Below are 15798 nucleotides of genomic sequence, written 5' to 3'. Positions count from 1 at the left end.
GAACTGCTCAAAGTAGCCAGCCCAGCAGTGTCAACTGCAGTGTCATCCGTAAGGACCGTCCCATCGCCTGCCCTGACTGCAAGTCAGGATAATATCCAGGGGGCCCTGCGAGGTGAAACTCCTCCTTCTGGGAACACTGGCAACACCAACACAGCCCTCGGCAACCTTCAGGGTCTCATCACGTAAGGTCTCCCACTTCACATTAAAGTCAGCAGTCGCACCCAAGTCTGCAAGTTCCTCACACAAACTGCATGCAAACTCATCAGAAACAGCTTGATCTTGGAGTCTGACTGAAGTCCAGCCTCATTCTCCTAGTAGGTGGTAGCCTACTGGATCTAAGCTGAATCCTGTGACCCGCAGCCCCTGACCTTTCGCAAATTCAAGGATTATGGAACCACTTTCACCCCAGTCTCCAGATCCATGGGGACCGACACAATCCTCATAGCCAGCCCTGTCAGTGCCAGTGGTCGCATTGAAGTCACCCATGACCTGAGGAGTGTCACCTCATGGGCGCCCATCAACCACCAACTGAAGCTGCGAGTAAAATGTCTCCCTCAACGAGACGTCACACACTGTGGTCGGAGCATACACTGAGACAACAGACAAGACACCAAAGGAGTGTCTTAGCCTGAGCCTTATAATACGCTCATTGAAAGGAGTGACATCAGAAACCATCGGAAGGAGCCGATCCACTACAGCAACAGCTACTCCCTGAGTATGGCAGCCGTCAGACCGACCAGACCAAATGTAGGTATACCCACCTACAGAGATCTGGCCACTCCCTGGTCTGGGTACCTCAGAGAGCGCTGCCACTTATACACGGAGTTTACAAAGCTCCCTTGACAGCAGAGGAAGATGGGCATCTTCCCAGGGAGACAAGACGTTTCACTCGCCCACCTGGATGGGTCGCTTCAAACTGGGACCCAAGAACCGCCATGAAGCAGGTGACGCCTCAGCACCACAGCAGCCCCCATCCCTAACAGGCCTGACCCCATGAGCTCTCCCACAGTTTCGACTAGTCCAGTTTCATAAAAGTAAACATCCATGAAAGTATTTCTTTCTGAAACTAAAAATCCTTTGCCCTAAGATGTATTTCCTTACACATGTAGTATATGTACAATTAATTCTTATTGTTTTATCGTCTTATCGTTGGACCATAACTCCAACAAATCCGATATGTTATCTATCAAAAAAATGTATTTTAAAAGTGATTTGACACAGATGGTCATTCGCAATTGAAACAGTTTATGAGACATTGTAAGTGTGGCCTATTGTCCTCACTCAGGCAGATTAAGGACTGAAAGAGAGACTGCTGTGGCTTCCATGATTTACCTCTGAAACCGTGATGGATACACACACACTGCAGCCAGTCTGAAGAGATCAGACAATGGACCAGAGCAATGTTTGTAAAGTGGTGCCACACAGAATATTTGGGCCACAGTTCCCAGCCACAGTCCATTGACATACATAATTACTGTAGGATTTGGAAGAAACTATGCACATGCTAAAATGGTTATCCAAGTAATCATAATGCGTGGGTGCAATGCTTGTGAATTACAGTATGCTGCCCCTTAGATACTGTACCACAACAAACAACAAAGTATCTTAGGCAATTTGAAATATCAGAAGTTCAGCCACAGTGGGTATTTCTCTGTAGTGATGGGCTTTGCCGTCTTTTGTGGAGTGTTCCATGAAAATGGCCATTCAGAAGAAGATTCAAAATTACAGCTGTTGTTATAGACGAACTGAAAACATTTAAAAAGTAACTAATAGCAGAAGATATGCTGTTTTCTGCTGTTTTCTGTGTTCTTATTTGTGAACTCGTATTCTGCCGTTTTTGCATGCATTAGAAACAGGAAGCAGTTTGTTCACAGCGGACCCATTGCGGAATCTCTGCCGTACACAGCAGGATAACGGATATACTCCCTTTGGTGTCCTAGAAAGTAATGGCTGTAAATATATTTTAAATGTCTTTGTCCTGTATTTCATACTGTTAGATGTTACGTTGAATACCATTTATTATGAAGACATTCCAAGTTTTCATTATGTGCACATCAGATACTGTAGTAATTGTTATTGAGGACGTGTGCTGTTGTTACTTAGATTATATTAGCTGCTTTTATTCATTGCTGCTCCTTGCTTATTTAACTTTTGTTATGTTTGTAAATGTGTAACTTATTCATTATTTCTTTTAATTTTTGTAATTTCGTTTATTTTGTTTATTTATTTTACTTTTTAAACTTTTATTTCTGTATTAGTCCTCTAATTTTCCTTCAAAAGGCTTTGCCTTTTGCCATACCACAGTTGCAAATAAGAAACTTGTTCTTAATCTGTCTTGCCTGGTTAAATAAAGGTTAATAAAGTAAAATAAATAATGTATAAATGTTAACTATCTACCATGCAACATTGGCTTCTTATTTAAAACGCTACACTGCTATGGGTCACGAAGCTGCACATGGAATGCATGTACTAGTCTAAATAATATATAAAAAAAATATAAACTACTCATGACATTTCGTATTGATATTCCACATTGATACTGGTTCCCAGTTAAATCCCACTACCACTTCCAAGCACTGTGGGGAAAACAGAGGTCATTCAGAGGTCATTCATAGCCCTCGATCACGACCATTGATCTTCAGGAAGGCATGAGTTTATCTATCTGGCCAGAACAGTCCACCTCTTAGGGATTGTTATGGGTGATCAAGTAGAAAAACCAGATATTTAAGCATAAGCTTAATTCTGTGAGCCTGTTGAAAGCAAAAGCCATTAAAATGAAGTATGGTCTATAAATGACCAAAATATCAGTCAGTCTACAAAAAAAATCATGTATTAAATTATAGGTTTTTGGACACAGAAGAGAGTCAGAAGACCAGGGTCTTCCCAGGAACTCTCTTAACACTAATTTACTCGCAAAAAATGTGAAAATCACATTCTCTGTTATCACGTCTTCATTTTCCCTGCTTAAAATAACCATAATTTTTAAAGAGATGTTACTAGATTTTTTTCAGAGAGTATCCTCTGTTATATATTTTGCTGTTCCAAATAAACAGCTAAATTACAAGGACTGACAGAAAGATAGAAATTGGGTCAGAACAGTGATTTCACTGACGGGCCCTTAACCACAATTACCCCAGGGCAGGCGTGAATATCATAGTGAATTCTGACGGACATTTTGTTCAAAATGCAATTTTTTACCACGGACATGGTATATAAAAATATAGTTTTTTTTCTCAATCAAAACGTTTTGCCACAAACACAGGTGAGTCAGTTATATGTCACTTTGAATAAAATTGTCACTTAAATAAATAACAGTGTTTTTATTTATTTTTTATCAAATAACTTTCACTTTGAGACCTGCAGTCTGAGACGTGGTTATTTGTTATTTCATTTACCTGTTTTACTTGTATTAAAATCCATTCAACCATCTCATAACTAATGTGTGGCCCTGTGCCTTAAAACTTGGCCTGATCCAATCCCATGGTTGGTAGCGTCATTATCGGTCCCCGTCTCCGTCCAATCGGGCCAGTAGAGGTCGCTGCTGGCCCTCCATAACCCTCCTTATTCTCCCCAGCGGTATCCCATTATTGATGTTCTCCTGATTGTTCTCTGCCCTAAAGTGTTAATCTCATACACCTGTCTGTTGTTGGTGATCAGCTCAGTCACTGTTGTCCCATGTGTAGTTGGGGGTGTTTGCCCAATGAAATCCAAGAATGTTGCATCTGGGTCATGTCTTGCCTGACAAACACGACACAATGATCCAGCAACTTTTCCCATGAGCCGCCTCAGCTTTACTTGTCTGTCTGCTCCTTGGATCCCACACCCTGGTTCTTCTGAGGATTTTCATCCCTAGCTTCCTCGCTCACCGATCCCTTGAGTGACAGTGACGTTGATGATGTGGAGGATACCTGGGACTCCCCTGCCTGGAGCAACAATCAGTCTGGTTCGTTGGCAGAAAGGCTGGGTCTTCGGGTCGTTGATCCTGAAAACCTTAAGGACCTCCTGACCAAACTGCTGCCCCCGGAGTTTGACAATGAGAAACCGCTAAGAACAGGGGACCGGTTCTGGACCGCTCCAGAGATGAGGAGCCCAGCCTGAGTGTCTTCCTCTCCTACAGAGTGAACCTCTACTGGGGCTCAGAGAAAGAGCAGAAGGAGAGGAGCAAGATGCCAGTGGCAGGCAGCATCTGACTGACAAAGCATTACTGAGATCTTCACCAGTCGTCCACCAGTTGCTCTGCAGTTCAACCTGCTGTCTCTCCACAGCTCAGCCTGCCTGCTGTTTGCTGCTCCAGGGTCTGGTTATAAGAAGAGAGAGCAGAAGAGGCAGACTGAGTCCATGTATCCCACCTTGCCTGACCCTGTCCAACCCGACCCTGCCTCACTTGACCCAGTGCAGCCAGAGGTCGTCGCCCTGTTTGTGCATGACCTAGGAGAAGCTGCTCTGCTCATGTCCAGCTCAGGGGAGGCCGCCTCTTCAGATGAAGTGTCACCTGTTCCCCAGGTTCCTATCCCCGGGAGGATCACTCTGTTCGGCTCTCCCATGCCCAGGCCGGTCAGCCAAATACCTTGTTTCCACCAACACGGAGCCGGTGCTGGGCTGGTTCTGGCTTGGTTCCTTTTGAGAACCAACCTGCGTTTCCACTGGTTTTAAAAAAGAATGGAACAGAAATGTGGAGGTGAAAGTAAAGTTACACTTTTTTTTCTGAACTGAATTGTTCTTGATTGCCTGTAGTCTAACTCGCTGTTTAACGTTGTCCTTTTAAGGATTGTGCAATAAAAGGGTCTGCTAAACTTTGCAGCCCACCGCATGATCTATTTGCCACTTGAATGCCACAATATTTCATGTGTACAACCTGTGACTTATTTACTTTTAATCTGGCTAGCAGATCGATCTTTCATTCGTCACAGAATAAAAATAATGTAACATTGCATCGTTTATGTGAATTATTCAAGTGCCTTACTGCAAGTTAATATTTTACATAAAATCTTATTTTCAGCAAGTCCAGACCACTTCATCAGCTGTTGAAATCCCATCTGTGGCACCACAGTCAGCTGACTCCCAGCATGCTCCATGGGTCATTGTCACTCCGGATGCTGGTTTTCTGGTTCCCTGTCATAGACTCGCCTTCTTTGTGGGTCCTGCATAAGCATGGTCTCACACTCTCCTGAGTTTCCTGTGCTGGATGCCTCTGCCGAGTCTGAAGGAATAGAGACCAGAGGAGACCCCACCTGAGGATTTGGAGTGGGGACCCCCCCGGGCATCTCTCTCAGTTCTGATCCCTGTGAGATTAGGTACCCAGTCATCATAAGTGTTGTCTTTGGCATTCAGGTCCTCACCCATCCAGCTCTGCCCCTTTCCCCAGACCACCAGTAGTCGCTGGGTGGGCCCAACCTGCAGGTCCTCTACCTCTGAGTCTCTGGCTGCTCTCCTTGCTCGCCTGGATACTGAATCATCTGGACTGGTGGGGACCCTGGCAGCCGATCTGGCAACCGATGCTCCCTAACCTTCCCCTGGGGCCCCAAAGCTTCCTGCTTCCCCCTTGCTTCTGTGCCCCGGTACAATCCCAGTCCGCACCCTTTATATCCAATCTTGTCTCTGTCCCTTCTCCCAGTTGGTGTTCCCTGGTCCCCTCTGCCCTGGTACCCTGTCTGTGTGCCATCCTGTCTGGGTCTCCCGTTTTGTTCCCTCATGTTTACCTACTGGCCTTGGTTGTTGTGATTTTTTGAGTTTTGGTGTAGCGTACGTGGTTTGTCTGTCTCTTTTCCAATGGCCCATATTCCTATCTCAGTTCCCTAGTATCTATCCCATCTGAGGTTCTGTCACCCTGACCTTCCCCCTGTGACCCAGGTCCGGCCTTCTTGTGCCCCACCTGTTGGGCTTGATTCCCTTGATCTTGTCTTTCTCTGGTTTGTTTAGTTCCCACACCCATCTTTGCTGGGTCTACTTTGTTTTGTCTGTTCCTGTCTTGATTCCCCAGTCATGTGTGCCACGTCTGTTTTTGTGTCTGATTCCCCTACTCTTGTTGTTTCCTGCTTCTGTGTATGGCTCCCTGGTTCTCCGGTCTCATGCATTCTGAACCAGTCATGGCAGTTCCTCCCATGGCCAAAGTCAAGGGCGTAACTTTGGCTGGAACATTGGGGGGGGGGGGGGGGGTTGAGGTCTCCACCCATTACGGGGGAAACATGATTATTGTGGGGGTTGTATTAGCTGGTTTTGATTTATTGGGGGGGCTACACCCCCCCCCCCCATAATTTACGCCCATGGCCAAAGTGCATGCCTTTTTGGGGCGAGGTACTGTCATGATCTGTCCCGTCGCCTCCTCATCTCTAACCCTCCTAATTCTCTCCAGCTGTATCTCATTGCTGATGTTCTCCACATGGTAACATCATACACCTGCCTCTTGTCAGTGACTACTGTACTGTGTGTATATGTGCCTGCATACACTCACTGTGTTCCCCAGCTCAGACATATGTAGTTTTGTATGTTTGCCCGATAAAGTCCACATCTGTCCCAACACTGCTGCATGTGGGTTGTGTCGCGCCCGAAACACGCAAGGGGCTGAGTGATTTCACCCTTGGGTATTTGGACTGTGGGGGGAAAACCAGAATACCCAGAGGAAACCCACACAACAAAGGGACAACATACAAACACAACGAGGGGGCGGCATTCAAATTCCCAACCCTGGGAACACCCGCATATTAGCATAATTCGTATTAATAGCTCAAAACACGGGGGGGCGGCGCATAGTGATATTAATGAGAACTAATAAAATATGTAATAAAAAATAGATTTGTATTAAAGTAAAATAAAAATGAATAAACACCGCATTGTTTGTTCAATTATTATTTGTTAGAGGTTTCTTTGCACAAGATTGTAAATTATGTTTACAGTACAGCCATAAAGGAATGCGTTACTGGGAAAATGTGGTGATTTCATTCCCGGTATTTCTACATCATATAGAGCTTCAGCATCGGGACCCATTACACAGACTTCGCCCTGCAAGATCAAGCACCCAAATGAAGCGACTTCGCTGTGACGAGACTTAATCACAGCAGTATTTCAGTTTATAACAAAGAAGTGAAGATCACTATAACGCCATTGGTTCTCTCTCTCTTCTCGAAGAAAAAACGTTGAAACTACCCTCCCCCTGTTTATATGAATCATTGACCGATACTTTGGTTCCTCCGCTCACAGCAATATTAAAGCCCTGCGCACATGCCAGTTAATGACCGTCGCGGTTACTCTGTTGAAATGGAGACCGGTTCGGCGCGATTTCAGCCGGTCCACAGTACGGAGCCAGCCTGCAGACCGATTATTCTCGGAACTTTGATTGTTATGGGATTGCTTCAGGTCACCACTAGTGTAGTAGTCTTGTTGCACTTAACAGGTTACCTTAACGAGGTAAGCACTCTGGATTATACATTAGAGTTCCAGTAATCTTTGAATTACTGCTGTGAAATGAACACATACTTTCTGAGTGTGAATTTTTACAGAATCTTATTGCACATATAATTAATTGGAAAACATACATGCTTGTGGGTCAGATCTACAAAATAAATGATTAGATCGCGTTTACTTTTTGTAAGATTGCATGAATGCATTTGCTGAGCTCTAAACTCTTAAGTGACATGTCTTGTAGATTTTTCTGTTTGTGTCTCTGCGTCTGTTCAGTTCCATGCATCTTAACTTTTCCCCCCCGATCTTTCGGTGGTTTTTTAGATACTCACGTTTACCTAAATGGTTGCAAATCCTTCAGGCAAATTGCGCGGAGGATACACAGTTTAAAGCTTTTTCTGCATAGTCAGCCTTTCTGCTTTACCATTCATGTGCTCGATGCACGGTATCTTCTATACCCATTTCTGTTAGTGCTTTCATATCAACCTACCGTAATCGAATCGGACATGTTTAACAGTGTAATAGATATTACAGGAGAGTCAAGCGGCCGGTACCCCATGTCTTGGTTCCTCAGCTTGTAATATTTATAGTAAAAATTTGCAGTGATATTTACAGCACACACACGTAATGGAAGGTGATGTTAACTCACATCTGGATTAAGTTATTTTTTAAATTGTTGTTCTCATAGTGTTCAGTACAGTAGCTTTGAATGACTGGCATCCTGAGCTAAGTGTTTATGAAGGGAAGGAAGGAAAAGAGATGCTTGTTTACATTTAGTTGGAAAAGAGAAAAATATTCTTATTCTACCAAGGAACATGTTCTGAGGGGCATGAGACTGTGTTAAAATGAGGGTGTTACAAAAACATGGCCTCGACTTTTCTCAACTATCTAATACATCCAGGAAACACTCGTAGCACTTTTGGAAACTTTGAAAGTCATTTAAATTGACTTGCACTGAGTGTTTTGGACTCTTGTTTCTACATACTTGGCCGCCTTGGTAGCGATGCACAGACTGCAGGAATATTCATCTCCCTTCAGTCTTCTTAATACAAAATCATTGGCTTAATTTCCTGCAGTTTGTTAACTGACTATTTGGAATGTTAACTAAGTAAATATTTGCATTCTATACCATTGTTTGTGGTGTAAGCTGATTGTCTTCAATCTTGCTCACATTTTTTGGAGGTGACCAGATTTAAATAATATACTTACAATAAAACATTTCAGATGCTCCAGAGACACTTAGTGGCATGTCTATGTAATCGAAATCACCCCTCCTTGTAAGGAATGGGACTTTTTTTTGGCATAAACAAAACATTGTGTTTTTGAGCCTTCTCAGTGTTGGCCGTCAGCCCAGTTGGCAGGCTCCGATGAAGGGGAAGATGGTGTTTAGTTGTTTGTAGCATGTGGGGGGATTATGTAAAGGAGATGTTCTTTCTGATGGTGCCCTGATCTGTAAGTGGTTTACTTTTGGCAACGAGTCACAGTGCTGCAGGCACAAGCTGTAGAGTAACAAGTGCTCAGCATGTTTATGTAAAAAGCAACACTCATTTACAGCTGAAGTGCTTCACTAATATGCCGTATATCTGTCAGCCCCCAGGCCCAGCAGAAAAAAATGAGCTTGGAAATCGATACGTCTGTGACCAGTTGCATAGCAGGAGGCAATGTGTGTGCCTCATATACAGGCAATGCATCTAGCATTTTAGCGCCAGCCCTTGGGCTGAGAAGAAAGCAGTGTGCATTTGTATGCTTGCTCCCTGGTTATAAAAGATTAGGTGTTCAGAATACATGCACCTGTCTTTTCACTTCCAGATGTTATGTAAATGCTTAGGTAAGAGCGTACACTTCAGCAGTGGATAGAGATGATCTTCACATAGATCGATGCATTTCAGGATACCTCCCACATTTCTGTATCAGTGTCATATGTGAATGTTTTCTTTCATTCAGTACTTTATGTTTCTTTTTTTTCTAGGTAGGCTATATTACTGTCCAACAGAAGCCATTAAAGGTGAGTTTTGTTGTCATACTTCAGACTTTAGGAAGTGTAAGAGCCACGAGTAAAACAGTTAAAACTGTTAATGACAATTTCATAATCATTTTTAAGTTCAAATTTGTCTTGATTAGAAATGCATAAATATATAACAAATCTGCATTTGGAATGAGAGCACATTGATATGACATCATGGTCTTGTTGGTTCAGTTGAAAGTAAGTTATCATAGAAGCAATACAATTTCTTGACTGTGTGCTTAACAATGTAAGTTTCTAAGTAAACCTTTTAATAGAATATTGCTTTGTCCTGCAGTTTGCGTTATCAAGAGTGTGTGACTCCAACAAGTGCCACTACATTAGTCAAGAAATTTGTTAATTGGATTTGCCTGAAAATGTGTCGTGCTGCTCTGGAGATTAACGATGGTTCATTCTGATCGCTTGAGAAAGCAAAACCTCATCACAGAATTTTGAAACAACAACAACAACATGCTCTGCTACCAAGGACATCCCAGGGTCCAGGGGTGATGCACTGCAATACAAAACATTCAAGCGAGTATTTGAACACATCATAGAACAAAAGATAGACACGATCTAGCCAGGTTCTACTTTATAGAACAATTCATGTCTGGTAAGCCCCAAGAGCTAGTTCGCAGTCATGCACACATGCAAGCAAAGCGTCTACTGAATAAACATTGTGGGGATAAATTACGTATTGCCAGCAGGTATATTAAAAAGCCAGATCGATGACCATAGATCAAGTCTGATGATGCCAAAGCGCTGAATGCTTATGCAGTTTTCTTGATTGGCTGTCGAAACACTATGGTGGAATAGAATATTTAGCGGAGATGGATAATGCTACCAATCTCAGGACGCTGGTGTCCAAACTACCCTACAAGATGAAAGAACAATGTCTTGCAGAAGCAGGGTCCTGTTCGTGAACCCACGCCCGCCCTGTACCCAAAGTGCTTAAATCCGCATCCTACCCATTAACCGGCAGCAGAACTAATTTATATCTGCACCCGCCAGACCCGCGGCAAATAAACCCAACCCGAATTAAAATTAGACTACTACATCAGTTGGGTAAAAAAGCCTGAGCCCCGACACCTACATTGTATGCTAATGCAAAAAATCCGTCTCAAAAGATCTAATACACAAATTACACAGAGTTTGGTTATATTTCCCTTATCCTCTCGCCTTTGCACCTTTAGCCTTGTAGTTCTTGTAAGATGCCGTTCGAAAGCACCGCAGCTAGCTTTTGAAATAGCAGAGTTATCAACATGCTTTCTTTCCGAAAACATCATTATACACTAAAACTTTTAGACATTTTTTACATTTACCACATTGTTTTAATAAATAAATAGTTGACTTAATTTTAGATTATGGGTTTTCCTGGGTTGCCAACTCTCGGACTTTCAGACTTTTGCTCGCACAAGAAATCTTACAGAAAATCTTTATTATTTCCATTATGAACCTAAAATTAGCTACATCAACAGCGTTGGGGTAGTTTGCAAACCATACAGACTATTTACAAGGTAGTTAAACTGATACATACATGTAAATGTGTGTGCAGACTTGTTTTGTATTGAAAATCTCATGCCAGCCAGCTGACCAAAGTTGGCAAACCTGGTTTTCTGTAACTTTGAAATCTCCATGAGCCAGACATTTTCAAAATCCCTCGCTATCCATTTTACTGACTTTGTGGTTAATTGGATCATGTGATTTCAAGCAGTGTATTCTGGGAGGGCGGAAATATAATTTAAAAATCCATTATTATCAGTGGGTATCCAATGGTAGCTGTTGGGTTTTCTGTAGCTGTTGGATTTGTTACAGTTTCTCTGAGCATCGCACGGTCTGCATTTGGGGTGAATTTGCTGGGACGTCCCCTCCTGGGAAGACTGGCTACTGTCTTGAATGTTTTCCACTTGTCAATATTCTTTCTTATTGTAGAATGATGGAATTGTTTGAAAATGGCCTTATAACCCAACCCAGAATGATGGGTAGCAACAATTGCTTCTCTAAGGTCATTGCTGATGTCTTTCCTCCTTGGCATTGTGTTAACACACACCTGAATGCTCCAAACCAGCAAACTGCCAAAACCTCTGCTTTTATAGAGGTGTTCACACTTACTGGTGATCAATTAATCAAGTGCATTTGATTAGCAGCACCTTTCCTTTTACAAAAGCTCAAAGGAACCCAGACTTTTTTGAAGACTACAAGGTCTTCATCTACAGTATAAAGGAAAAGGATTATGCAGTCAAAGTTCCCGAAGAGCATTTAAATCGTGATCACGGAAGGGTGCTTAGCATAACACATAATGGGGTGTATCACTCCAAGAAGAGAAAAATACGAGTGATCTTCCACTGCACTGTCTCGTATCAGGATAAGTCGTTGAGTGAAGAGTTATTGCAAGGACCCAATCTGACCATGCTAGTGTGTGATCTCTTAAAATTCCTTCAGGGGGCAGTAGCGATGATATCAGACATGGGGGCTTGGTGTACAGTAGTGTACTGAAAGAGATACTTCTTGGCACCAGTCTTCTTGCCTGCTAAACTTCTCCTGAAAGAGCTGTGTAAAGAGCAGTATGAATGAGGTGACACCATGGGTGAGAATAATTCTGACAAATAGAAGAAGTGGCTTGAAGATGCTGCTCATCTCTCAGTTTCACATGAACAGGTGCCCGAAACCTGAAGACTTGACTTGCCTTGTCTTTGCGCAGTTTCATTTTTCAGACAGTTCAGAGTATGTGTAAAGTACAGAATCCTACCTGTTGCTAAAAACTGAAGAGGGTAGCAAACACTTTTTGTTTATCATGGGCGAATCTAGAGTGACCTCACTCAAGCGGGTCACTGTTCCCAGATTTGAGTTGACTGCTGTGCTAGTTGCAGTGAAGCTAAACAAAATTTTACACCAGTAACTTGAAATTCGACACAACAGTCTATCTTTTAGACCGACAGCACAGCAGTGCTTAGATATATTAACAATGAAACAGCCTAGGACTAAGACTGTATATTGACTAGTATATTTTCCAGACTTTGGTTTTATTTCTTGAAATAATCAGTTAAAATGTTTCATTTGCCAGCAGTCTGCTCTCTGCATGTTAATGATAATCTCTGTGCATTTGCTATGAGCCCGATGCATAATCTGAGTACTTATGTTCACAGGAAGTTGAAACTGCACCAGTTCTTGCCAATGCACTCAAAGATCCCCAGAAAAAAGAACGACCAAGAACCACAAAAACCCAGAGAGGACTAACGGCAGCTGCACACCTCCCCATTAGGGTGCCTATCGACTATGTCCAAAGTAAGTTCACCATTCCCTGTGCTGCAGAATATATGTGGTTAATAGAGCATTTAAGGCTCAGTCTTCGGGACGATATGGTGCCATTTCATATGGTCGGTCTGTGTAGGCTGTGCAGACCTTCCTCCAGAGAAGAAAATCCAGTCCCAGATGGCTCCCTTCTACTGAACCATGTGGCACTGTCATTCTCTAATGATCCTTCCTGGGAGTTCTACACAAACTTCATGTCTCACTCAGTTTTCAGGGGTTGCAGATCAACTGCTGTCTATATATTTCACAATGTATGTATATGAAAGACTGAATCGGTTATTCATTTCTCTGATCCATTTCCCTGGTTAATGTTCTGAAGACTTAGTCTTTTTCTCACTCTGATTTGTAGAGGGTGAAATTCTGCCTGCAATGGTCCAGTGGAATGAAGCACAAGGGCATCTAGAAAAAGTTAGTTACCACAATGGAAAGCTCTTAATCCAGGAAGGTGGATTGTACTATGTCTACACCAAGACATGCTTCCGTTACTATGACATGGAGGCAGCGTCCGTGGGGGAGTTTCTACAGGACGGTAGTACTCAGCTCATCCAGTATATCTACCTAGAGAGGCACACCCAGTTTCCAGCTAAGCCCACGGTGCTCATGAAGAGCGGTAGCACCAAACGCTGGAGAATGGTGGGCTACAACATGTACTGTGAGCAGCAAGGAGGCCTCGTCGTGCTGAAGCAAGGGGACGGACTCTTTGTCAGCGTGTCCAATTTATGGATGTTGGATCCGGAGCCAGAGGGGGGCTACTTCGGTGCTTTCAAGATCAGCAAGTGACGTGGCCTCCTGATTGGCTGATGCCGGCTGCTCTTCCTGAGTGCAATTGGACCGTTTCGAGGTGTTTTGCCGAATGCGATCACGAGCCACCTGCTGCGGAGACATTGGACTTGCTATTGTTAGAGGATAGACTGATTTGCCCAGAATCTCAGCTGCCTGCTAAAACGCAGCTTCACCAACCTGTCGGCCGTTAGCCCTGCACTTGCAATAGCTGCTTAGCCCTCCTGCATTCCACCATGTCCTCTGCAGTGATAACAATGCAGTGCTCTCTGCCGGAGGTGCACTTGTCATTTGACCTAAGCTTTCTAGTGGGTACAAAAAATTGATTTTTGCAGAACTATTTTATCTTTGAGAACGATGTGAGGTCGGAAGATAAGAAACTGAATCCAATTCTCTGCTACTGAACTGAATGTACAGAATCCTGTCTTATGAACGATTTTGGAACAATCAACAACCACTGAGCACTTCATTGCATATTGAGCACTTACTTGAGTACATGCTTTTATTGTAGTATTTAAAATATTTAAATTATATTATGTGCATAACTTAATGAGAAGTATCCCAATTCATTCATTCTTCTCATTAACCCCCAGCTGAATTAGTAACCTTATGTTTTATATAATTGTAAAAATCAATATTAAATTAACAGATCCCAGTATGGTTTTATGGTATCCGATAGCAGTTCAAACTGTAATACGTTTGTAATAAAACAACTCCAACTGCTTCTGTCCATTGTTTAATAATTCCGTATATACAAGGCTCTTAAACAAAGACTCTTTTTGTTTTGTTTCAGTCTAAACCATCAGGAGTAGTGAATGATCGAAAAACAAAATGGGTAATGTAAAATAATATAGAAGGTATAAATGTATCATGGATTCCATTTGAATAAACACACTCTGACCCATTGTTACAGATAAGAGCACACACTTCAGATTTACCATGTGTCAGAATAACTTTTGTTCTTTGAAGGCGTATTCAGTGTGTAATCGATTGTGTCAGACTTTTATTTCTGAGCTCAGCATGGATCCAGGGCTGTTCCTGGTAACCTAGGGCTCTGTTCCATTTTCCTGATTTTTTTTTTGTATAGTTCCTAAGTGTGTTTCTGGATTAAAAAAAAAAAATCTTACACATATTGAACTTCTTAAACATATTGGTAAAACATTTTATAATGAGTTGATATCAAACCCTTGTCTTCCTATATAATATGACTAATTTGGCCAAGAGCCGACAGTTTGGAGACGCATCTGTGGAGTTTGGCCTTCGTGCGAAATTGGTGTTTATCCCCAGGGTTCAAAAATGTAACTTTCATTTTACATCCCCTCTGTGTAGTGTTTCTCATGTACTGATGTACTATAGGTTCTGAAAGCAATATGCTTCAGATAAAGTGCAAGTTGAAAATGCCAGTGGGCAAAAAGCATGATTAGCAACCGAAGACAGCTGGACTGTTAGCTATTGACTTATTATATTTTTATTAACATGTTTTTTGGACCAACATAAGAGGTGACACCAGATTGAATTTGGTACACCTTTAACTAAAACGTATTTTTTTTTCTTCTCATTTCCAGTCTATGTAATGAGGTGAGAATATGCACTAAATTTGTTTTTATTTATTTGACATTTCATAGTTGTGGTTCATTTGTCGAGTGGTCTATTGAGACATGAATCTGTATAATGTGTCTTTTGTGTGGTTTCACCGTATAAAAACACAGGCTTTTAATATAACAAAGATGTTCCTGTTTATAAAACCATGGAGTGGTTAATGAACATCAAAGTCACGTGCTTGTTTATGAATCTGATGTATAATGAAGACGTAAGACAATGCTATGCGCAAAAGGGCCTGACTATAGCAGAAAGATGTATTCATTAGGATAAGTTTTAAGTTATATCAAATACTTAATACACGTTTTATTATCTGTTATTTATACAAATATTTTTACTGGCTGTTATCTACTTTGCATTACAAAATAAATAATTTTGTACTAATCTTGTTTTGTTTAATGAATAATGAAATGAAAGAAAAAATTTGACTAAACAAATGGAATCCATACGTCATAAGTCTAGGTGCTGTTTCAGGTCCACAGGGATTGGATGATGATACATTTTGTCGTGGTACCACTTGTGAATTATTATGACTGAATACATTAATGCAGCAAACACAAAAACAAAATGTGTCACACAAGCTTAGATTAGCTTTGCCATTTAAACAAATGTAACAAGTTTGGGAAACAAACTACTACAGTTATGTTCGATTTTGGCCCCAGTGAGTCTTAACTGAATACAGATATCTAAGCCATAGGGTAGGCTGA

At 42.0% G+C, this 15798-nt stretch overlaps 1 protein-coding gene across 1 annotated transcript; it reads left to right on the top strand.

The window, feature by feature from the left end:
- Positions 1-7186: 7186 nt before the first annotated feature.
- On the top strand, positions 7187-15475 carry LOC111852751 (tumor necrosis factor ligand superfamily member 10-like). The gene is made up of 4 exons (XM_023828981.2): positions 7187-7404; positions 9368-9403; positions 12547-12685; positions 13062-15475. The coding sequence occupies exons 1-4, from the start codon at positions 7219-7221 to the stop codon at positions 13490-13492; spliced, it is 792 nt and encodes a 263-aa protein (XP_023684749.2). The 5' UTR covers positions 7187-7218; the 3' UTR covers positions 13493-15475.
- Positions 15476-15798: the final 323 nt, after the last annotated feature.

Source organism: Paramormyrops kingsleyae, chromosome 16, assembly GCF_048594095.1.
Source record: "Paramormyrops kingsleyae isolate MSU_618 chromosome 16, PKINGS_0.4, whole genome shotgun sequence".
NCBI lineage: Eukaryota > Metazoa > Chordata > Actinopteri > Osteoglossiformes > Mormyridae > Paramormyrops > Paramormyrops kingsleyae.
This window is presented reverse-complemented; position numbering and strand designations above follow the sequence as displayed.